This window comes from Salvia hispanica, chromosome 3 (genome assembly GCF_029641045.1).
Source record: "Salvia hispanica isolate PSC_SH4W2 chromosome 3, Shi_PSC_v1, whole genome shotgun sequence".
Classification (NCBI taxonomy): domain Eukaryota; kingdom Viridiplantae; phylum Streptophyta; class Magnoliopsida; order Lamiales; family Lamiaceae; genus Salvia; species Salvia hispanica.
Genome location: NC_142694.1, coordinates 15898557 through 15921396, shown reverse-complemented (window position 1 = coordinate 15921396; position 22840 = coordinate 15898557). Strand labels below are relative to the sequence as shown.

Sequence of the window (22840 nt, the reverse complement as noted above, 5' to 3'; positions counted from 1 at the left end):
GTTCAGGAGAAAAACAAAAGTGATGAAATCTGAAAATTAAAAAATGAGGATTCGTTTGACCTATTTAAATAGAAAATTAAAGTTACAAGTAAAGGGAACTATAGTAATTTAAATTAAGGATGATGATAATGTCAATTCCAGGCTCAAGATCATTGCATCCAAAGAGAGAAAAGGAAGTAGAAGATCAAGAATAGGGATAATCAAATCTCATATGCTCTACCAAACTGCAAACAAGATTAATGGAAGTGCATTGACTGTCAAAAACCAGCAAGGACATTACCAAGCTGAACCATAACACATAGCAAAGGATATTCGAGATGACAATTCCAAGACTACGATAAAATGTCTTACATATAAAATATAGAAAATGATACAGAGGATCCAGAATATTGAAGTAAATCATTTAAACTATTTATTCTTTCCTCAGTGATCGCTGGGCAGTGACTTGATGATGTCCGAATCACCTGTATAATCAGAGAACAATTGAAATGTATCAGTAATCACTCCAATGTCCAAGTGATGTAAAGTAAGAAGCAACAAGAAGACAACTCCCATACCAGGATCAACAATGCTGAGGCATGAAACACGGAAGTACTTCCCGCATGCAGTCCCCAAATCAACATTGTCTGGAAATTCACAACATAATTTAAAGCGTTAGACTAAACTCATGACTGATTTCTCAAACTTTGCTATATATTGCCCCAAACATTTATCTATGTAGAAAATACTCCATGTTTGTTACCTTAGAAAGTATACTGATTCAAACTTGATTAAATCCATAGCCTTTGGCGGCACATAATTAGAAAAATACATTCGCTCTATTTCAAATGAATCAGTATATAATGCTAATAAACACCCAATACATTACGAATTGTAAACTAATTCACAAGCTTTATGCTGCATCTCATTGGTGGAATTTCCTATTGATTCATTCATTGGTGCTTATCATTTGTTGTATCTTCCAAATATGATACTATATGTTCACAGTAAAAGTTTAATCAAATGACAAACATTAACACAGCTCCAAACCATGTCTTATGTCTTCCATTTGCATAACCAAAATTAAAAATTTGGAATTTGTAAGCATACCTAATGTATAAATCCTTCAAATAAACAAGCAAATACAACAAGAGGCCTCAGAAATAAGCATAAACACGATTCATCCCAAATAATTCTCAAAATCAGCACTTACTTCCGTTGTAATGGTGAACACCAATCTTCGCGAGCATAGCATAGTACTCAATCTCGGATTTCCTTAACGGCGGGCAATTGTTCGAGATCAAGATCAACTTACCTACAAAAATTCAGCCAATCAACAACCTCAAACCCCTCTACACAATACAGATTTAGCTAAAGCGCATTCGCACTGAGATAAATCTAACGAACATTGCGAAAAACGAAAAGGGGGAAAATTTACCTTTGGAGTTGCGTAGGGTTTTGAGCACCGTCTTGTATCCGAGCGTGTACTTCCCGCTCTTCATCACGAGCGCGAGCCTGTTGTTGATGCTCTCATGAGTCTTCTTCTGAAACCGGAAATGAATCAGCGCAAAAGCGAATTAGCTATTGATTTCAGATGAATTTCAGGAATTAACATGAACAGAAGTGTTAAATTAGGGAACGATGATCAGAAAATAGAGGAGAATCGTACGGTCTTCTTGGCGGCCACCATTGTTGCTGGAGTCTGCTGGAGAGCGAGCGGCGGAGAAGAATGTGAAACCCTAATTCGGCTAACAGATGCAGCACTGAGCGACGGGTTTTTAATAGGGTATAAATGTTAGGGTATCTTCAAATTGGTCCCTGAATGTTTTGGAAATTACCAAAGCCACCCAATTTCTTGGTCGGAACTGCAATATTCGAAATAATGAAGGGTTAGTTTGAAAATTGTCCAAAGTTAGATAAACTGTATAAATATTTTAGTAGCATTCTAAATTACTAGTAGTATTAGTTAAATTTGGCTGTTCGATTTAATTTTACCAATTTCAAATAGCATTCAAACATGCATGTGACTTCATGCTTACAAGAGGACCGAGGCTCCCATCTATTGACTAAAAGAAAAACGTTTGACGATTTAACATGCCATTTGCCATTATCAATTTCTTACTAAGGTGTTTCAATTTCATTTTGGATTTTTGATGATTCATTATTTGTTTAGAGTAAACTGAGATCAAAATCACGATAAACCTTAAGATGAAAAAATAAAATAAAATTGGCATTAATTTTATTTTATTACTCCATAAGGATCAGATGTACCGCAAGATTCACGTGTATTTATCGACATCGTGAGATTGTCACATCAACATCGATATATATGGATATAAGTCTCATAACACAAGATCTGTGAAATTAAGAAATAATTATGAGTAAACGATGAACATCAGTAGGCTCCGTCCAGCACATACATTGTCCTTGGCAATAGTACATTTTTACCATACTCCCTCCGTCCCTGAAATTTTGTCACATTTTTTCATTTTCGCCCGTTCCACAAAATTTGTCACATTTCACTTTTTACTATTTTTGGTAATGGTCCTCACATTCCACTAAATTATTCCCACTCACATTTTAATATAAAACTAATACTTTAAAAGTATGACCTACATCCTACCAACTTTTTCAACCCACTTTCAATTATATTTCAAACTGTGAAATTGTGCCCGGTCAAACTATGATAATATTTAAGGGAAGGGGGAGTATGAATCAAGGGGAGACTAGTAATAGAATTACCAAAAGGCCAACACAATACTTGAAACCCTAGATGTGGCCACAAACCAAAAGCCACTATAATAATCTCACTCACACCACGAAGGAACACTGATTAATCAGTGGGAAACACTCGATTCTCTCAAAGAACAATACATACTCATCAACTTATCAATGTCATAACTCCAAAGAGTTCAGACAACAACTGTATGCATGGTGAAAGGAAACTAGAGGTTACCATTGCTAAGAGTCACCCACACCAGTCACAAAGACAGTGAAAATCTCTCGTCACAAAGAAAGAGCTTAGACGAGATATAGAGAGAAATAATGGAAAAGAAAATTCCAGCCCAAAAAGAGATAAAGGGTATCCAATTCATGGAATGAGCACAATGAACGAATTTGACCTTATAAGACTATCCTCGTCAATGACCCTCAACCAATCCAACCTCAATCAACTTTTTAATAAAATACTCATTTCTCTTTCATCCACATATACAACCTCCAACGTATTTAAAACTTTTACGGCCATCAATGACCCCAGCTCAACCCCAATACATATTTTCTTTTTCATATACTTTTAATCAATATAAATTTTATAATTTTATTCAAATATATTAAAAAAAACAATTTTATTCAAATATATTAAAAACAACTCATATAAAAATTATATAAATTTTGCAATTCAATTTTTTAATAAAAATTATTACACATTCATATATAATTGAAGTGCAACATAATAAAAATACACAAATAAAAAAATACGATATCGGTACAATAATAGAGAATAAATAAACCAAACTACAAACTACGGTCTGTGCTTGCATAGACCCATGAAGACATAAGTGCTAAATCTTCTTTAACAACCCAACTTACATTTTTTTGAGTTCCTCTTCTTTTTGTTAGCTTGTTGGGCATCTCTGAACAAGTTGCAAGTGATATTTTCGGATGTGGGAATTTCAGTAGAGGTAGAAATTTGGCTTAGATTTGGAGATAATTCATGGTTATGTGAATACTCTGGATTTGAAAATTTTTTTGTGAACTTGGATATTTAGATGATTGTTGATAATTTTGGGAATTTTGATAGGTGGGAAACAAGTGCGATAATTTGGATGATTTGGATCCACAAAATCAAATTTATCAAAACAATAACGAAAGGAATTTTTTTTGGAAGAATAATTCACATGAATTTTTTGGAAGAATAATAATCATTGAATAAAACAATTTAAAAGTAATAAAACATTTTAATGTTCAACCACTAAAAAAATAAGACATGTGGACTTGACCCCAACTTTTTCTATGGGTCGACAGGATAACACCAAACAGGGGGAGAGGGGGGGGGGAGGAATTATTTTTATTTATTGCTATTTTGTCTTTTTATATGTGACCTTACTTCCAATGTTACCGATGAAATAGTCTAAGGTCGATTTGTCTCCCAATTTGAGTAAGAAAGCCGTGGAGCCCCATCGGGGCAAGTCTCGGGTTGGAGCAGCTAATCCTCTCAATTGGGAACGTGCTTGGGTATTAGGTCTCGGTTTTAATAAGAGACGGGCCACACCGCCACAGTATATCACATTATTCATTAGTTAAATTCGACACCATATTAATACTCTCTCCGTCCCTAATAATTCGTCACCATTTGACCCGACACGTGTTTTAAGAAATGTAATAGAAAGTTGGTTGAAAAAGTTGGTGACATGTGAGTCCTATTTTTATATATTAGTTTTATAATAAAATGTGAGTGTGAATGAGTTAATGGAATGTAGAGTCCATTACCAAAAATGGTAAAAATGAAAGGTAATAAATTTTTAGGGACGGACGAAAAAAAAAATAAGTGACAAATTTTCGGAAAAAGTACAAAGTACAAGTATCAATGATCATATAGAGTTTTCAATTCATTATTATTTTATATCGGGCTTGAAACCGCTGAAATATGATTCCGATGCATATTTGTTAGAACATTGAAATTCAAATCGATATTTACCAATAAATTTGAGATATTTCCAATTTGACATTCCAATCGATATTTACCAATAAATAAATTCATACTATACCTCTCTTTTCCATACAGAATCACTAGTATATTTGAATCGAAAAATTTTTGGCAGGAGCCTTCAATGCTTCACTTTCTTAAAAATGAAACACATCACTTATCCGACAGAGTGAGTATAATATGCTAAGGTTGAAAAAAGCAGAGTAAAAATGCATGCTGAGAATAAAAAGGATCCAAATGTTGTAGCAATGTTAGTAACATACAATCCTCCTTTAGAAACAGATGGATGTCCAAAACTCTCATCAACTAAAAGAAAACAAATTCCTAACTCAGCCTCAGATGAGATCCATGACTGAACCAGCACCGGAACATCCTACCTGCAGACCTGCAAAGATATAGTTATAACATACCTTTCACTCTAACCAATCTTATCAGAAATCTACTGAGTAACATTCTTCCCCTGTGTCTTCAGCTTTGATGCAACTTCTTCATCAGACAACGGCAGGTAGTAGATGCGTGGTGGGGCCTTGGTTTTCCGAAATAGGTCATCCAGAGTGACAATTGGTGGATCAACAACCTTCTCCGCAGCTGGAAGCGGAGGTGGAGGTGGGAGGTTCAGCCTGTCCCTTGCCAGGAGAGGCTGTTCCCTTGGTGGATGCAGCCGGTCCCTGACTTGGGGTGGTGGATTGGAAAGTGGTGGTGGAGGAAGAGGAGGTGGTATCTGCTGCTTCATTAATTGCTGTCGTGGGGAAGGTTGTGCGACAGATGGGGATTGAGTTGCTGTAGTTGGTGAGGGAGCTGCAGGAGATGCAAGTGGAGCCTCCACGCGTGATTTGACTTCTTGAGGATCAACAAACTCTGCAACCAAGAGGCGCCCCCCGTTTGTAGGCCACTGGAGATTGTATACAGCATTACGGGTTTCTAAAGCCTCTTCAACAGATGAGTACTGCATAGACAAAGTTATTCTAATAACTACCCATATATATCAAGGTGGGCCAGCTTCCCCATATAAAAAATAATGAGCACATTCATGAATTAATGTGAACACGCGCACACACACAAGTAGATATATGAGCTACACAATGCACAAGTATTTGTCATAGTTACCAACACATGTTATACTATTTGTTTTGCACAAAATAGATAAAACGAGGGATGTAGTTATGGGAGTGAAGACAAAACGTACTGAGACAAAACAGTGGGTTTTGATGTGATCCATCCAGAAACTGGTAACAGTTCCAGTCTTTCCTAGAAGTTCTTGGACAGCTTTCAAAGTAAAAGGGCGCAGAAAACGATCAATTCTGAGAGAATTAGTAGGTGGCTTTGATGATGGTGGAACTGCACACAACATATAAAACAATTCAGTTTTGAGATAACAAATGATATTAGAAACAAATCACTAGAGCAGTGACAAACTCTGGAACATACCCACACGCTCCTTGGGAGCCTCCTCTACATTAGCTAAGGAGTTGGCACCTGTTATGGGCTTAAAACTAGGTTCAGATGAACCTTTTGGTGTTATAGAACCACTCTGTGGCTCAGAACTCTTTAAGCTTTCAGTGTTCCACCTGCGCACCTTCTTCCCAGCATCATTATTGCCAACGGCTTCTTTGTCTGGAATGTTCAAAGTATGAGTTTGTTGTTAAGGCCTTAATAGAAAATAAGTAGCTAGACATAAATTTAGCATAAATTTCAGCCAGGGGCTATTATACATATATCTGTTTTAGCCTGGATTCAGAATTTGGTTGAGATTGAACTATTACAGGCACAAAAGGGGGACAACTTTAGATCTGGAATCACTCATAACCTTCAACAAAAAAGGAAGCATGCCCAGATTAACCACAAACTTCACAATTATAAGCCACATATGTTAGTATTCACAAGCGTACTTAGCTAGTATGGTCCAAAGGCTTGTTAATTGTGTGCAAAGAGAGTTGTCATACAAAAAATGTTCATAATAACAAACTGGATCATTTCCCACCATATATATCATAATCCAGATATTAAATTGCAAAAGTATTTATTTTAAGAATCCAGAGTCTTTACTATATATGCAACATCATGTTGGCATCAATTTATAGCATGCATTAATCATTCAAAAAAGGCCCTGCGGATATAAGCAAGAAAGCCATCTGAAAAATATAACAAATAAGGTGCAAACAATATAAAACCAAGGGTTCCTGCATCTCTAGAGCTTTATTACCCAAAGAAGGCAGGGAGCTTTGATATAGTTAATTCATAGTACAATATTGACATTATAGTGTGTCTTTTCATGCAAACCATCATAATGTACTTACCTTGAAATTTTCTTTTCACAGAGGTCGGGCCAGAAGCTGTCTCCATTTCAACGGGATTATCATGACCAACCACGTCCACATGATCCTCCTCTTTCACACTAGGTGTTCCAGAGTTCTCCACATTTTCAGTAAATGAATCAGACTTGCCATCCATCTGTTTACTCTCCATTATATCCTCTTCCATGGAATCATCGCCAGAACTCCGATCTAAACTTAATTTTTCAGGGGGATCTACATCCCCACTATCAATGCTCTTGACATCATGAAGTTCTTCAACATCTTTTATGTCAAGGTCAACTTTGTCATCATTTTTGTCAAGTGGCTCTTTAACATCTTTTATGTCAAGATCATCTTTCACATTATTTTTGTCAAGTGGCTCTTCAACATCCATTGGATGTGATTCACCACCATCAGGGACAGCGACGTTGGGAGACTGCTGCACCATCCCAGGCTTAACATCTAGTTCTAATTTGACATTATCATTAATTACATCAATCTTTAGTTCATTTTTCTCAATAATGGAGACAGATTCAGTAGAAACAGAATCAGATGTTACTTGAAACCCTAAATTAGGGTCAACCGCAGATACCTGATACTTCAGTGTCTGGACACTGGAACCTGGTTCGAGTGTACTGGAATCATCGTTTTCCCTCTGCTCCGTTGAGTGAATACCTTCATTCGTATTAGGAGCTGAGAGTTCAACCTTCGCATCCTCCTGCAGGGATCCATCAACATTAAGCAATAGAGTAGCATCTCCGTCCTCATTTGTTCCATGATCTTGTGAGTTTGATTCTTCCAAAATCTTCACAGGTTCAGTTATGTTTTCAACTTCTGTAGTTTCCACAAAAGAGGGTTCAGGAGCCTGTCCACCTTCCAGCCCAGCAAACTCGGTTCCCTGCACCAAGCCTGTTTCAATGACTTTGCCTTCACCTGATGACCCTCTGGAGTCATCTATCTTTCCGACAATGTCAATATCTGTCCCGGTAAAAGCCTTAGCACTATCATTAACATCAGTCACTGCATTTTCTTTTTGAATATGAACCTCAGGCTGTGAATGGTCGTCCTGTGCTTCCTCCAAACTTTGCATTTCAATACGTAGTGCTTCATCCAGACGTTTCACCAGATCTTGTTTCAACCCACTACTAGTCAATCTACGCCTCTTGAGCTCTTCCTTAAGCTCAGTGACCTTCAACTGATCAACCGTTCGATTGCCAATTTTAACATATGGCGAAGACATCTTTCCTTACACCAACTTTCACTTCTACAAGACCTGCAACAACAAATATAATCATTAATAGGACACTGTTTTTGGAGATAACATAAATACACATATGTACATTCAAAAGGAAAATATTCACTTCCAGCTTCTTGAAGAGGATGTACAAATGTGCTCAAAGTTGTCATTAAAAATTGTACTCCTATTTTTTAGGCAAAAAATTGTTTTTTTTTTTAGAAAAAAGTTTAAAAGATGTAAGGATATAATTCCACATTCATCTATAACAGCTAATTTAGAGAGACGAGTAGTCAATAAAGTATGCATTTGGCCATCTTTATCTTATATAAATACGTCTAAAGATAATGTAAAATACCCAGTCAAGTTCAGTAACACGCAACATCCATTACATAACCAGAAAATTAAACATCCTGACATCAAAATTAAACATCCGGAAAAGCTTTAAACTCCAATTTTTAGATCCACGAATTCCAATTCAGAAAAATAAGCTTGCAGATCTCTTGACCAAAAAAACGACAACCCAGCAGCAAAAAAGGAGATATAGATGTGAAGAAGAAGCGGAAATGTGGGAGAAAAGGCTGCAGAAGAAAATAACCTGATGATCAAATAGAATTAGGGTTTCTTGATTTTGTTGCGACAAGAGGTCCACGACGGCAGCGGCGGGGAGCGACGGTGGTGGTGCGAGCGAATAGACGCCCGATTTTAGGAAATGAGGGGAGGAGGCGAGAGAGCAAGGTTATAGCCAGAGATAGAGGAAAGAGAGAGACTTCCCGTTTTCTCCTAGAGAGAACATAGGAGCGAGAAATGGAGAGAGAGAGATTAAGAAGATGAACCGATTGAGTTATTGGGCTTTTGTAATAACGGGCCTTTTTAATAATTTGGGCTTTTTGATTAAAGCAGGAGTTGCTGCATTAGATTTGTGAAAACTTATCCAACTTTAGATCATTACAACTCCTATTACGAGGCCAAGTAGATGCTTAGCCATCCGCAACGCTGTATCTTATCCGTCTCTTAATCGTCTTATCTCTTCACTATTTATGGGCCCCACTGTATTTTTCAGCTCATCTCTTAACTAAGAGACAACACCTGCATCCCTCCATCTCTTAACCATCTCTTAACTATTCATTCAATTTCATTTTTTATTTTTAATTTCAACAAATTCAATTAATAAAAAACACACTTCATTATAAATAAAATAAAATTACAATTTAAATACCTAAAAAAATAAAAAAAACATAATTAAAAAACTAGAAATTACAAATTGCACACTTAAACTCAAATAAAAAAAATGGAGGTAAAGAAGCAGAAGAAGGAGTTCTCTAGTGACGATCATCTAATGGTTGCCAAATTTTGCCCAAATGTGCTCCATTAGATCCTCCTGGAGTTGGGCGTGGGCGGTAGAATCACGTGTCCTTGCCCGAATAGACAACCGCTCTTGCAAAGACGGATGCACTCCCGTTCGAGGCGGACTACTTGCGGTTGAGCTTCCCGGGGTTTCAGGGTCGAACCAATTTCCCGCCTCAGGTCCTTCGTCAGCGACAATCATGTTGTGCAAGATTATGCACGTATACATGATGTCGACCATATTCTCCATAAACCACTGTCGAGCCCGGGGCTTTGATAATGTTCCATCGAGCTTGGAGAACCCTGAACGCTCTCTCCACATCCTTGCGAGCAGACTCTTGCTTCTGCGCAAAAAGAGACTGCTTTTCGTCCGCAGGCCTGTTGAACGTCTCCACAAAGGTTGGCCACTTCGGATAGATGTCGTCGGCAAGATAGTACCACATTTTATACTGGCGATTGTTAGCGATGAAGTTGATGGCCAACGCTTTACCATTCAGAACTTCAGCGAAGAGGTCGGAGTTGTTGAGCACGTTGACATCGTTGTTCGAGCTGGGGACCCCGAAATACGCATGCCAAATCCATAGCCGGTAGTCGGCGACGACCTCGAGTATAACGGTGGGGTGGGTGCCTTTGTGGCCGCTCGTGTATGACCCCCTCAACGCCACAGGGCAATTATTCCATTGCCAATGCCTGCAATCGACACTCCCGAGCATCCCGGGGAATCCGTGCACTTGTTCGTGAAGACGGAGCAGAAACTGACAATCTGCGGTGGTTGGCTTCTTCAGAAATTCGGCGGTGAAGGCTGCCCGGATGCCTTTGCAGAAGTTCAACAAACAAAGTCTCCCAGTGGATTCTCCGACGTGCAGGTATTCGTCAAACGCATCCGCCGTTTGTCCAGTAGCAAGCTGACGGATCGTCACAGTACATTTCTGGAGCGTCGTGTGGCTAGTACGACCAACAACTTCGAACCCTTCTCTGAAGAACTCTTCCCGTGCCGCCAATGTACTCGCGATATGCAAAAATAGCGCCCGTGACATACGGAAACGGCGATGGAAGTAGATATCTCCCCACACTGGGTTCGGACTGAAGTAATCACGTTCCAACCTTGCGGCGGCTTCCTCCTCCCTACGTCGATCTTCTTCTACCGATTCTTCCATTATTCGACGCATTTGCTCAAATGGATCCATAATTGATTAAATTTGGGAGAAGAAAAAAATAAAGGAATGATTTTATAGAAGTGATTGGAGAGGAAAAAAGAGAGATGAGAAAATAGATGTGTGTTTGTGTGTAAAATGGAGAATGAAGAAGAGTATATATAGAATATAAAAAAAAAATTTAAAAATATGACTGTTGAATGGTCATATTACCGTTTTTTTATTAATTTTTTTTAAATTTTTTCGAAAAATCTGATTTAAAAAAAAAAATTGAGTTATGACGTCATAAATCCGACGCCCACTCGCGGGTTGGCGAGTGGGCGTCACGCCAGCCGCCCGTGCGCACCACGTGGCGCTGGGCGCGTGTCTCGCCGGCTCGAGGCCGGCCTCGCCGGGACGCGTCGGGCGTCGAGACATCTCGTCTCGTCGAGACGAGACGGGAGCCGCAACGCTGTCTCGATGCCGTCTCGTCTCGTCGAGACGAGACCGAGACCGCATCGCGCAGCGTTGCGGATGCTCTTAAGTCTCTACCGAACTAAAATGTACTTCCTCCGTCTCAACTCAAGTGATTGATTTCTTTTTTACAGTTATTTTGCAAAGATAATAATAAATAGTTAAAGTGGAAAGAAAATAAAGTAAGGGATAGAATAATATAGAAGATAGTCGTATATACATTATGCTATTAATTATTTTACTTTCTCTCCACTTTAACTATTTATCATAATTTTCCTCAAACACGTGCCGAAAAACAGTCAATCATTTGAGATGAGACAGATGGAGTATCTTTTTATTGTTATAAGAGCACTATCAATCGGGTCCAATTTTGTGACGGTCGGAGCAGCCAGGATTTGCGGCCCTATTGCAGTGGCCGCCGATTTAGCGGCGCTATTGCAGGGTTTGCGGCTGATTATTTTTTTTATGTTTATTTAGTTTACATTTAATTTTAACATTTTTAACTCATAAATGCCACCATGTTTCACCTATTTCACCCTCCCTTTATTTTACTTTTATTCTATAAGGGCTCATCTGGTTGGCCGAACAAAAATTAACACAAACTCATTGATAATGGGCTTTCATAAGTAGGCTGATAGAGTTATCCAAGGTTTGGTTTAGCCCATTTATGCTGATTGGGCTTGTGTGTATTGTTTGGTTTATTCATTGTGTGTAGGAAACAAAATATTATGGGACTAAATTACCCTCTCCACCGTGAAGGATGAAATCAGCGGCATGGTCATACTAGTTCAGCTCCACCGACATCTTCCTCAATCTTCTCACCAGTTTACCCATTTCGTTCTCCATGCCACCGTTTGGTTCAGAAGATGGTTATGCACAGATGGGTTTAAATCCCAAATTCCTAGATGGGTATGCGTATGCCTATCTCATCATAGCATATGTTTGGTTGTCGGATTTCCAATATACTTCTATCATATCTTATGTTTGGTTAGCAATATTTTTGTGGATAATATATAATGAATGACATCTTTACCCCTAGGGTTTTGGATGTATTACCAATAATGCTTTATATATAAATGACTCCTTATTTTCTCCCATCTCCACCGCCATTTCATTTCAAGCTTCGCGGGCTTCATTCCAGTCGGGAGATGTAACAGCGCAGAATTCTGAGTCGAATCGAGTCACACAAATCCAACCATTGTTCTTCCTTTTCCAAGTATGTGATTTACCTTTCTTCATTTATGCCTAAATTCAATATTAATTTGAAATCTTTGCAATATGATGTGTATGATTTGCTTTATCTCTTTCATGTGGCATATGGTTTAACATTTTCGGAAATATGTGAATTAGTATGATGAGGTTGTCGTTTCCTCATTTGCTAGTTAGGGTTTCATCAGGTTTTTAGAAACTCTTTGCTAAAACTAGTTCACTGATTTTATTTTGTGTTTGTTGAATTCCATTCCAAGTATGTGATTTACCTTTCTTCATTTATGCATAGGTTCAGTATTAATTTGAAATCTTTGCAATATGCTGTGTATGATTTGTCCCTTTCATATGTCATTGAGCTTAATATTTTTTTGTAAATATGTGCATTAATGTGGTAAGGTCGTCGTCTAGTTAGGGTTCGTCGAGTTTTTCTGAAATTCTTTGTTAAAACTAGTTCACTGATTTTATTTTGTGTTTGCTAAATTCCATTCACACGATATCCACAGAAGTTATGTCGCTCTCAAAGGGATTCGTACCCCCTGTTGCTTCCACTCAGCGAACTCCGGGTAAGACCTTCAAGTTTGTGCACCTCATACCAATTAGTTTAACATTCGAATTGTATAATGCATATTTTTTGAGGTTTCTCCCTCCATATCATGTCCGTGTTACAGTTGGCAGTCAATATCGGAGGAACAACTACCATAAGTGTGATAGGTCACGTCGATCTTGGTCCGACAGAGAAGAAGAAGCGCTTATTGTTGTATTGAAGGACCTAGTCGCTACGGGGTGGAAATGTGACAACGGATTTCGTTCTGGGTTTCTTAAGAAAATTGAGGACTGGCTGCGCAAGGAGTTTCCAACAACTGACTTGCAAGAGCAGCCTCACATCTATTCCAAGCTGTCAACGTGGAAAAAATTCTACTACTCTTTGTCAAACATCCTTCGTTAAAAATTGAGGATTGGCTGTGCAAGGAGTTTCCAACAACTGACTTGCAAGAGCAGCCTCACATCTATTCCAAGCTGTCAACGTGGAAAAAAATCTATTACTTCAAACATCCTTCAACGAAGTGGCGTTGGGTTCAACGATCATGGAGATTTTAAAATAGACTGTTCGAATGACCAATGAGACCAAATTGTCAAGGTTTGGCCATTATTTCTTGTATCATTTTTAAGTATTCAAACTCTCGTGCACTGTAACAAATTTTCTTGATTATTCTTATTCATGCTATTGTCTGCAGCAAGATAAAAACGTCTGTTGTATGCGTAACAAGTCTTGGCCATATCTGGAGGATTGGAAATTGATTTTTGGCAAGGATAGGGACACAAGCCGTACTTCAGAATATGTTGGGCAGACAGTGAACAACTCTATCCCTGAGGAGCATGTTGCCGACACGGACGGGCTGAGTAATATGAATACAAGCTTTGATGATATTCTTGTTGAGGATCTAGTATAAGCAACATGTGGAACTGAACATGGTGGAGACAATGCTCAGAGCAAAAAAAAAAGGCGAACCTTCCAAGAGATGCAAACGTAAACGCAAGGGACATGACGATGACGATGGCTTGCTCGAGCTACTTGGGAAGCTTCATGCTGAAACAAACTCTCGCCTTGAGACTCTGTCAATGCGCATTGGCTACGAGATGGACTTAGGGAAGGCTCGACAAAATGTGTTCAACCAACTTGGTAGCATGCCCTCCCTATCTGAAGAACTACGATACTGTGAAATATTGGGTAAGGACAATTCGAGGCTTGAGATCTTCATGGGTTTACCAGAACCATCGAAGCCAGGGTACGTGATGCGTATCCTCAAGAAAGAACGCCTTATCAGAATATTGGTGCAGGTGTGCTTTTTGGTAATACTGGTGCTTTGGGAAACAAGGTTATTATCCTTTTTGACTCAGGGTTTTTTGGCTAAAAACTACTAAATGCCGGATTATTCCCTGATGTAATGAAGTTGGTATGTTTTGCTGCTTCCTTTTTCTGACTAGACTGTTTGATGAACAAGTTTCTATATTAGGACCTACTACCTTGTTGGCTTGTAAGACTTTGATAATATTATTTTGGTAATAGTCATTCAACCTGTAAAGAGTCCTTAAAAATCCTTGTCTAATGTTGTATGTTTTTTTTAAAAAAAAATTCTTATGCACTTTGCCGAATTTTACAGATCAGAAAATATGATGAGAAGTGACGATACGATTCATATTGATATATAACAAAAGTTCATATTGATAGATAACAAAAAAGGTCCACATTGTTCATCACAAAGTTGTGATAGATATTACCAATTCCCAAGCAAAGCAGTAATGCACTAACATAATACCCGCTACTACATGCGCCTAATTAACCATTTTGTGTGCATGTTTTACAAAAAGGACTTCCCTAGCTCCTAAGCAAAGTAGTAATGCACTAACATAATACCCACTACTACATGCACTAATTAACCATTTTGTGTGCATGTTTTACAAAAAGGACTTCCCTAGATGTTACATAACATGACATTCCAAAATACAAGCAGAAGACATACCATTCCATGTGTCCATCAAAACCGGGGCATTCCCGGCATCCTCCAACACATAATTGGACTTGAGGAAACTTCCGAGCTATAGTAGGTGGGAACTTTAGGTGGACGCTGTTGTCACAACGGGTTACGTGATGGTACGACGAGTTTACGTTCGAGCTTGCGGTCGTCACCTGCAGCATAGTAATACTTACTCTTATTGTTTGTAGACTCGTGGTCTGATGGTAGCTGGTCATCAAATACAAGCTTGCGTTGGGCATGAGTTACATACTCGATGCCGACAGTTTCATCCTCCGGAAGTCCGTTAACCGACTCATCACTAAAAACATGCCCCTTGCCCTTATTATCTATTGTATCAGACAGCAAGATGACAGTTTTTTCATTCTCGACTTTGACGTCACCAGTTCCGAATAGTTGATCGAGTAGGCGGTAAACATGGTCCCCTCGGTGGTAGTAAGCACCGACAAGGGGGTTTCTCTACAAAATATGTATATGCACACATAAATATAGTGACTTAATTTGAACTTAATACAAGATTAAACAACAACAAACCTCGAACATTGATGCCCATGAGTCTGCTACCACTATGACAAGGTTGGTTCGAGCATCCAAATATGTCCCCTCAACATGAGTGAGCTCCATAAAAGTTTGTAGCGTTTTTCAAGGAAGTGGATGCGATCAACCAGTTCGAACCATTCGAAAGAAATTCCCAGCTTATTCTCGATCGCGACTGCCGCGTCAAGAATGAAATTACTTGGGAAGGCAGTTCCTTGGAAGTCTTTAGCTCGCTTCAAGCTTACCAATGTCCCTAATAATAAATTGTCGATCTCCGGTGACCAGTTTGCTTCATAAAGGAAAGAGCTTTGGCTGGGCAGAACGGTAGACATTTTTTAGGAGTATCATTTTAAAAGTAACAGAAAGGAAATTGTGGCTGTAGTGTAAAGTCATGTTGCCCTCTATTTATAATATGAAAAAGATAATGGCTTCTTAAATGCAAAGTGAGTGTTGTCACTCAACTACACACTCACATCCGATGTGCCATTAGCCATTGATGAAGAAGCCACAGGTATAGGTCGGCGATGAAGGGTGGTTTCTTGTCAAATCCTACATCTTTGCTCAAGATTTATGAAGAAGAGGAATTAAGTAATGTTGGTGAGTATTGTCACTTAACTACACACTCACATCCGATGTGCCATTAGCCATTGATGAAGAAGAGGAATTAAGTAATGTTGGTGAGAAGTGACATGCAAAGTAAATGCAAAATGGTAGATATTTTCAGAAGTTGAAGTTATCTTTGGTGTATTGTTGTTGAGAAGTGACGGACAAAGTAAATGCAACTTGTTCCATTCATCACAACTCGACATTACCATAAGGAACAAAATAATTTTCTAACATAGAATCAATAACTAATGCGTATAGCAAGTGTTGCCTAGAAATTTGTATAGTTTACATTAAAATTAAATAAAATTAGAAAACAAACTCATATATTTTGACGAATAATAAAAGTAATATTTTCATATAAAATCAAAGCTATATTTGCTCGATTTCTCTATAAATTCAAATAAATTAATAAACTAACAAATCAAGCTTTGATTTTTATGAATTTTGTGAAATTAAAAATTCCAATAACATTTTTTTAATGCATTAGAATCAAACATTTGTATATAAATCGAAACGAACAACATTAAATATGCGTTAAGTGGTGCTCACAAATGGTATGTAGCATATCATTTCTCTATAAATACTAAGGTAAATAATCTAAATATCTAATTTTTACTATTTTAAATATTATAATTATTCAAATCCAAAAGAAAAAATTGTGATGACATCATTTTAAAAATATAAACACAGTAGTTATAAAATTCTCAACAAGTGCATATAAAATTAAAAATAATGTAGTTTTTTCAAAATTGTCAACAAGTTCATATAAAATTAAATGGCTATTACCCCTTTATTCAATTCAAGTCTTCTTTGGTGGAGTTGAATTAAATGCTCCTCCTGTCCCTCTGTAATGGAATTAAGATCATATTCACATTTCAACGGGGGCGGTTGCAGGTTGCTCCATCTGTTGGTTGTCGAAGAATTGGTGTTTTAAGCAATCACACTTTTTTGTAGGAGTATGCCAAAAACAATAACATAAGAAAAGGCGTGAAATACAAATTACACATCTTTAAATGAAGCTAAACTGTATTGTCTAGCTGATTAGTTCAAAATATGCCACCAAAGTTTAAATTCCGTAGTACAAAATTACAATGATAAATAGCTTAGTAGATAAGTTCAGAATTTGAACCGAAATGCTAAACACCGTACTAGTAGAGCCTCCCAATCAACATCCCGAGTAATAACAAAATCATCCCCATGACGCCATGACGGCCAAGACTAGGTTCATCCTTAATTTAGCATGGCAGCGATCACAACGCGGCACGAAGTAGCTTCTCCGACCAGTGGCGGACGCAGAAAAAAATTGTGGGAGGGGCTGCACTATTACATACTTCCTTCGTCCTTACATCTCATATCCTTTTTCCCTTCGTGCGGAAATAATGATCTCATTTTACTCTTTTATTTTAATAGATGGACTTTACATTCCACTAACTCGTCTCAATCACAATTTATTACTACTATAAAAGTATAATTTATATTCCACTAACTTTTTTCATTCACTTTTCATCATACATTCTTAAAATCCGGATTGAGTCAAGGTAAGACGATTAATTACGGATGAAGAATATATTAGTAATATATATGAAAAAATATTACTATTAAACAAAATACTAATCCAATTAAATAACTCAAAATATTGTCCTAAGTAGTTAAAAAGAGACTAATTTCAATTATAAGTACCTCAAATTCTAATTCTAAGATAAAAACTCTAAACCAACACCTTACACTTAAAACAAATAAAAACCAATCATTTATACTGTATAATTTAAACTACACGTCCAGACATGTTTTTCATATTTCATTCTTAATATTCAGAATAAAGTAAATATTAAAAGTTATAAAAAACAAATATTTGCATAACTGAATTGTAAAGAAAAAATAGAAAAGAAAAGGAATTAAAAATATTGAAAATTTGAATTTATAATATTAAACGCATAGAAACCTTCTATCCACTTATTAAATTAAATAATAAATTCAATTTTAAGATGTAATCGCTATTTTATAGAGTCGAACTATTTTATTCAGTCAGAGCCGCATTAAGAATTAAAATTATCACTACTTATTTTTGGGGATTTGGGCCATCTTCTTCCCCAAAACAACCATTTGTATGTCAATTAGCATCTGCAGATTTTAAATCTCAGATCCAGTTTAGTAGCTTCAGCACCTTGTAATAATTAATATCACGCGATTTAGTGTTCAACGCCATTGATTTAGGAAGGGCTGAAGACTGTTATTTGAAAATTTCAGAAAATTATAGTAGTAGGATAAAAGGATAAAACAAGTTTTGGGAAAGGCTTAAGCCCTTCCATGGCCCTTACTGTGTCCGCCCCTTACTATGTCCGCCACTGTCTCCGACAGTGTTTTTGTTAGCACCTTTTACCTGGGATACAACTTTCTCAGCCCGATATGGTTGGTTCAAAACGTAATCTGGTATCTCTCCACCTCGACTACTATGGTACTCATCACACCACAAGAAATCACTCGTGTGTTTTGCGTCTGCTGGACATTTGTAAAAAATATCGACTACTATGTGCCGCAACCTTACCTGCACATAACAACCTCATCCGGCCAGCCCCACAGAGACACTCGGGTGTCATGTCGCATATTTTAGTTGTTGTTGACATGACCTTGTTGCAAGAGATAACAAAAAATGAGAAGCAAAAATTAGATATCCAAATGAAAGTAACAGGGAAGCAAGTATTAAAGAATAAAGCAAGAAGAAACAATATAATATGAAGCTGGTAATGTATCCCACATGAATCCACATGGAATTCTCCAAGTCATCTCGCATTGCAATCCATTCTGTGGTTGGGTCGATCTGATCCACGTACTCAACCTCATCATGGTCTTCATCAACGATGAAATTGTTATGACCACCATCAAGTTGTTTTTCAATTGGATCGTTCATCATTTCACCACGAATGAAATTGTGGAGGAGAAAGCAAGCCATTATCAGCAGCCTGATCATCGAATAGAAACTCGCACTTCGTAAAATACCCCATCGCATTTTTAAAACAGCAAATGCCCGCTCGATTACGTTCCTTGCTTTAGTGTGCCTTGAGTTAAACAACTCCTGTGCATTTTGAGGCCTTTGTGTGTCAATTCTCCATTCTTTCAAATGGTATCGAACGCCTTTGTAAGGCGTTAAGAAACCTTCGGAATTAGCATACCCATTGTCACATAAGTAGTAATTTCCTATCATAAAGACAGATTGACAAACTTTGATGTTATTAACCAAATGAATTAGAATTAGTTAAACAAAGATGCGGTTAGTTTTCTAGGAAGTGCTGCTGTAAACCTTTTGGGACCATCAAAGCCCCTTCTTCTCGAGTGACGACATCACGAAGAACATGAGCATCACCAGCAGAGCCCTCCCATCCCGGTAGAAAATATAAAAACCTCATATTCCAATCACACGCTGCGAGAGTGTTCGTTGAGATTTGCCTCTTCCGAGTTCGATAGCGGGGCTTGTCAACGTGACGCACAAGCACGTTGATATAAGTCCCGCCCAATGCCCCAAGACATCCTTAGGTTTAAGACAAAAATGAAATGAACCAAAAAATGGGTACTTGTTATTACAAAATAGATACACAAGAAGCTACTAGCTTGAAACTAGCTCATATAGAAAAGTGGATTACCTTAAAATATTTCCAACGAGAGTCTGTGTAGTCATTAGTTATGGGTTTTGGTTATCGTAGCAAAACGGTGTGCAGTTTCAGGGTTGCTCTCAAAACAGAATGAACATAATGCGATATGGTTTTGTCGGACCTCCTAAAGTTGAACCCAACTATACGATTTTTATTGTGATGGGCTAAAATGCCTAGGAACATAGCAACTTGCTCCTCCAACAACACTTACCTACCACAGCGCAATCCCCCTACGTCTCTCAGAAAAATACATAGATGCCTAAAGGCGTTCCTGTCCATTCTAAGGTTCACAAATCAGTCGATGTCACTGACTTCAGTGAGTCTGCTTATATGTTTCACCTATGCCGGTATCTTATGATACAATCATGGAAGCCGTGCGTCAAGGATTTCAACTAGAGTTGGATTCAACTGGAAATCGTCCTATTGAGATGACATCCAAAAGCTATGAAACTACCATCATTGTCTTCGTCTTGGAAACATCTTCGCGTGGGTATCTTGCACATCCCAATCGGAGTCCGAATGAGGGAGTTATAGCAGTTTTACGGAAGTCGCGCAGAGAAGGCCGAGAGCTTCGGGAAAAACGCCCGACCGGGCGTTTTGCTTGTGAAAATCGCCCGGGGACAGGGAAAACGCCCGGGCCGGGCATTTTGACATGTGAAAAACGTTCGACCGGACGATTATGCCGATTTTTAAGATTTTGTGGGCCAACTTTCTATTTTTGGACCCATAGTATAAATACCTCTTGATGTCATTTCTTTTCCTTAGACTTTGATGAAATTAGATGCTTGAGAGTTTTGTTTCCTCTTGGAGAGGGTTTCTATCCAATTCCTAGATTTTGGTTGCTTGAATCCATCAATTGCTAGTTCAAGCATGGGATTTCCATCAATTGCTAGTTCAAGCATGGATCAAGTAGAGGTATGCTTTGAGGTTTGTGGTTCCCTTGAAGATCTAGCCATGGATGCATGTTAGTATGTTGTAAGTGTCTTAGCTTGCCTCATTAATGACTATGTATCACAATTTCCACTCTATCCAATGTTACTTCTTGTTTTGATCATCTTAGTTTCCTAAATTCTTGTTGGGTTGCCATTATTGATACAATAGAAAATCTACTTCACAAAAATATTAGATCAATCACCTACAAATTGGGTAAATCCTTGGGAAATGGATCACAAAATACATGGATCCACATCATTTGGTATCTAGAGCCTAGTACCCACTAGGTGTTTGATCTATTGTTGCTTTGGGTTGGGTTATTTTTCCTTTTGTCTTTTGGTTTTGCTCTGTTTTGTTGGGATGATCGGATTGATCAATTGTGCTTAGATTAAGCTGAAATTTGGTGTGTATGATCTATGTTATGTGACCTACGTACTTGCAAAATTTCATCAAAAAGTTCGTTCGTTTGCCTAGTTAATCGTGGAGATTAACATCATTGCCCTGTTTTGGCATAGTTGGGGAAAACCATACAAAACATATCCAATCATCAAATCTGACTATATATGGTCATTTTTCCCTTGATCTAGACTTGTTTGGGAATCTATCCACCAAAATTCATCCAAATTGGGCGCGGGAATCAATACAAAAAAAAAATCATAAAGATCAGCCAAATTTCAGCAAAAGTGTCACTCCTTGTTTATTTTTCTTTGACTTGCATCTTGCTAATATGTGTTTATGGCTTTGTCTTCTTGATTTTGTTGACCAAGGAGTATACCTTGATTGATCCACCTCAAGCACTTAAATCTTGGAATTGGATTTGTGAGTGTGAGTGAATCCACCTTTCTTACAATATTCTAAGCCTTTGTCGAGAGTTATTGGGGAGTGATTTGAGGGGGGTTTGGGACATCAAGGTTGAGTTCATCTTCTTAAATTCTACTTTCTTTTATTACTAACCTCTAGGACTAGTTCCTAGTGTTTGTTTGATTTGTAGGTACTTACTCTATGCCTCCTCGCACTCGGTCCAACAAAATGGCGGGGACAAGTGCGGAAGGGGAGAAAACAAGCATGACTCACCCTATACCCGATGGGGACCTTGTGAGCATGATGGCCCGCATGATGAAGGAATTCAAACAAGAGATGATGATCCAAATGGATGTGCGAGCAAAAGAATCCATTGCTCAATCAAAAGAATCCGAAGCCCGCATGCTTGCCGCCCAAAACACTTGATTTGAGGAGTTCAACACCTTGAAGGGAGGCCGCACATCTAGGACTCCTACTTCTAGGGGTAACAATCTACCTAATGTTGTCCCGGAGGAGATGATGGAAGAAGTGGTGTATGAGGGATGGCAAAGGGGGAATGATAGAAATAGAGTCAATCACATGGAGAATGATCGGTTTGGGGGAAGAAATGGTGCCCGTGGCCGTTTTAAAGGTGACTATGAATCAAGGTACCATGGAGATGGGCTTGATAGAGGATATAGTGGGAAAAGAGCTCCCAAGTCTTATGGAGAGTGGTATTCTAGGAGGGCGAGAGATCAAGTTAGCCATAAGGGGTTTGAAAGGCCAATTGAAGAAGAAGTCTCATATAGAGCTCGATTGAGGCCTACCTACCCACATGGTGGTGTTGACACAAACCAAAGAGGTAACTCATCAAGTAATTTGGCTACACCCTCTTCTTTCCATTTATCACATAAGTCTCTTGATGTATATGGAAATGTCTCCTCTTCTAAGAGCTTAATCCAAATTAGTAGAAAAAAAGAACGAGAGAGAGAGAAAAGGCTTGAGAGTGAATGTGAGTCTAAAAAGCCAAGAGAGCGTGATAAAAGACAAGAGTGTGAGGTGCAAAAGTCAAGAGAGAGTGGTGGGGGTGAGAGAAAAGAAAATTATCAAATGAGAGAAAAACCACAAGCACAAGTGAGTAAAGGGTGCTTGTTAGATTCTAAGGTCAACCTTGGGTGGGCATCAAATGATCCTTTGCCTCTTGCCCTTGATGAGAAAACTAAACCCTTACCCACTAACACTTCTTCTATGTCTTTTTGTGTTCATGAATTTGTAGGAAATTTAATTGAAGGCATGGAAGTGAGGCATCATGTTGTACATGGCTTGGAAACTACTCACCCGGAGAAGGAACAAGAGGAACGAGGGCAAGTGGATGAACTCCTTGCCCAAGGTTCAAGTGCACTATCCTTATCTCCTTGTGATGTT

At 38.2% G+C, this 22840-nt stretch overlaps 3 protein-coding genes and 1 long non-coding RNA gene across 4 annotated transcripts; all 4 read right to left on the bottom strand.

Annotated features, from left to right (window-relative positions):
• Window positions 1-225: 225 nt before the first annotated feature.
• Window positions 226-3709, bottom strand: LOC125211309 (large ribosomal subunit protein eL30-like). Its single transcript, XM_048111042.2, has 6 exons — window positions 3571-3709; window positions 1649-1844; window positions 1418-1523; window positions 1193-1294; window positions 558-626; window positions 226-464 (listed from the first exon to the last, which is right to left on the bottom strand). Exons 2-6 carry the CDS (start codon window positions 1667-1669, stop codon window positions 424-426), a joined length of 339 nt encoding a protein of 112 aa, XP_047966999.1. The 5' UTR covers window positions 1670-1844; window positions 3571-3709; the 3' UTR covers window positions 226-423.
• A 1167-nt stretch (window positions 3710-4876) lies between these two features.
• On the bottom strand, window positions 4877-9022 carry LOC125213487 (SAP domain-containing protein). Its single transcript, XM_048114059.2, has 5 exons — window positions 8814-9022; window positions 6985-8254; window positions 6116-6301; window positions 5874-6025; window positions 4877-5633 (listed from the first exon to the last, which is right to left on the bottom strand). The coding sequence occupies exons 2-5, from the start codon at window positions 8219-8221 to the stop codon at window positions 5127-5129; spliced, it is 2082 nt and encodes a 693-aa protein (XP_047970016.1). The 5' UTR covers window positions 8222-8254; window positions 8814-9022; the 3' UTR covers window positions 4877-5126.
• A 5556-nt stretch (window positions 9023-14578) lies between these two features.
• Window positions 14579-15809, bottom strand: LOC125209937 (uncharacterized). Its single transcript, XR_016136218.1, has 2 exons — window positions 15447-15809; window positions 14579-15371 (listed from the first exon to the last, which is right to left on the bottom strand). It is a non-coding gene; the product is annotated as an uncharacterized LOC125209937 (long non-coding RNA).
• A 2383-nt stretch (window positions 15810-18192) lies between these two features.
• Window positions 18193-19459, bottom strand: LOC125209330 (uncharacterized). Its single transcript, XM_048108932.1, has 3 exons — window positions 19354-19459; window positions 18811-19250; window positions 18193-18282 (listed from the first exon to the last, which is right to left on the bottom strand). Exons 1-3 carry the CDS (start codon window positions 19457-19459, stop codon window positions 18193-18195), a joined length of 636 nt encoding a protein of 211 aa, XP_047964889.1.
• Window positions 19460-22840: the final 3381 nt, after the last annotated feature.

What these genes read in the sequence shown, in the direction of transcription:
- LOC125211309 (XM_048111042.2), bottom strand. Translation starts at nt 1,669, where the DNA reads ATGGTGGCCGCCAAGAAGACC. An exon ending in TGGTGGCCGCCAAGAAGACC is followed by an intron (nt 1,524 to 1,648) that starts GTACGATTCTCC and finishes TTCCGGTTTCAG; the next exon opens with AAGAAGACTCATGAGAGCAT. An exon ending in AACCCTACGCAACTCCAAAG is followed by an intron (nt 1,295 to 1,417) that starts GTAAATTTTCCC and finishes GAATTTTTGTAG; the next exon opens with GTAAGTTGATCTTGATCTCG.
- LOC125213487 (XM_048114059.2), bottom strand. Translation starts at nt 8,221, where the DNA reads ATGTCTTCGCCATATGTTAAAATTGGCAATCGAACGGTTGATCAGTTG. An exon ending in TGTGAAAAGAAAATTTCAAG is followed by an intron (nt 6,302 to 6,984) that starts GTAAGTACATTA and finishes TGAACATTCCAG; the next exon opens with ACAAAGAAGCCGTTGGCAAT. An exon ending in GGCTCCCAAGGAGCGTGTGG is followed by an intron (nt 6,026 to 6,115) that starts GTATGTTCCAGA and finishes TGTTGTGTGCAG; the next exon opens with TTCCACCATCATCAAAGCCA.
- LOC125209330 (XM_048108932.1), bottom strand. Translation starts at nt 19,459, where the DNA reads ATGAGGTTTTTATATTTTCTACCGGGATGGGAGGGCTCTGCTGGTGAT. An exon ending in GGCTTTGATGGTCCCAAAAG is followed by an intron (nt 19,251 to 19,353) that starts GTTTACAGCAGC and finishes TCTTTATGATAG; the next exon opens with GAAATTACTACTTATGTGAC. An exon ending in AGAATTCCATGTGGATTCAT is followed by an intron (nt 18,283 to 18,810) that starts GTGGGATACATT and finishes TTCAAATAACAG; the next exon opens with TCTTCAGCCCTTCCTAAATC.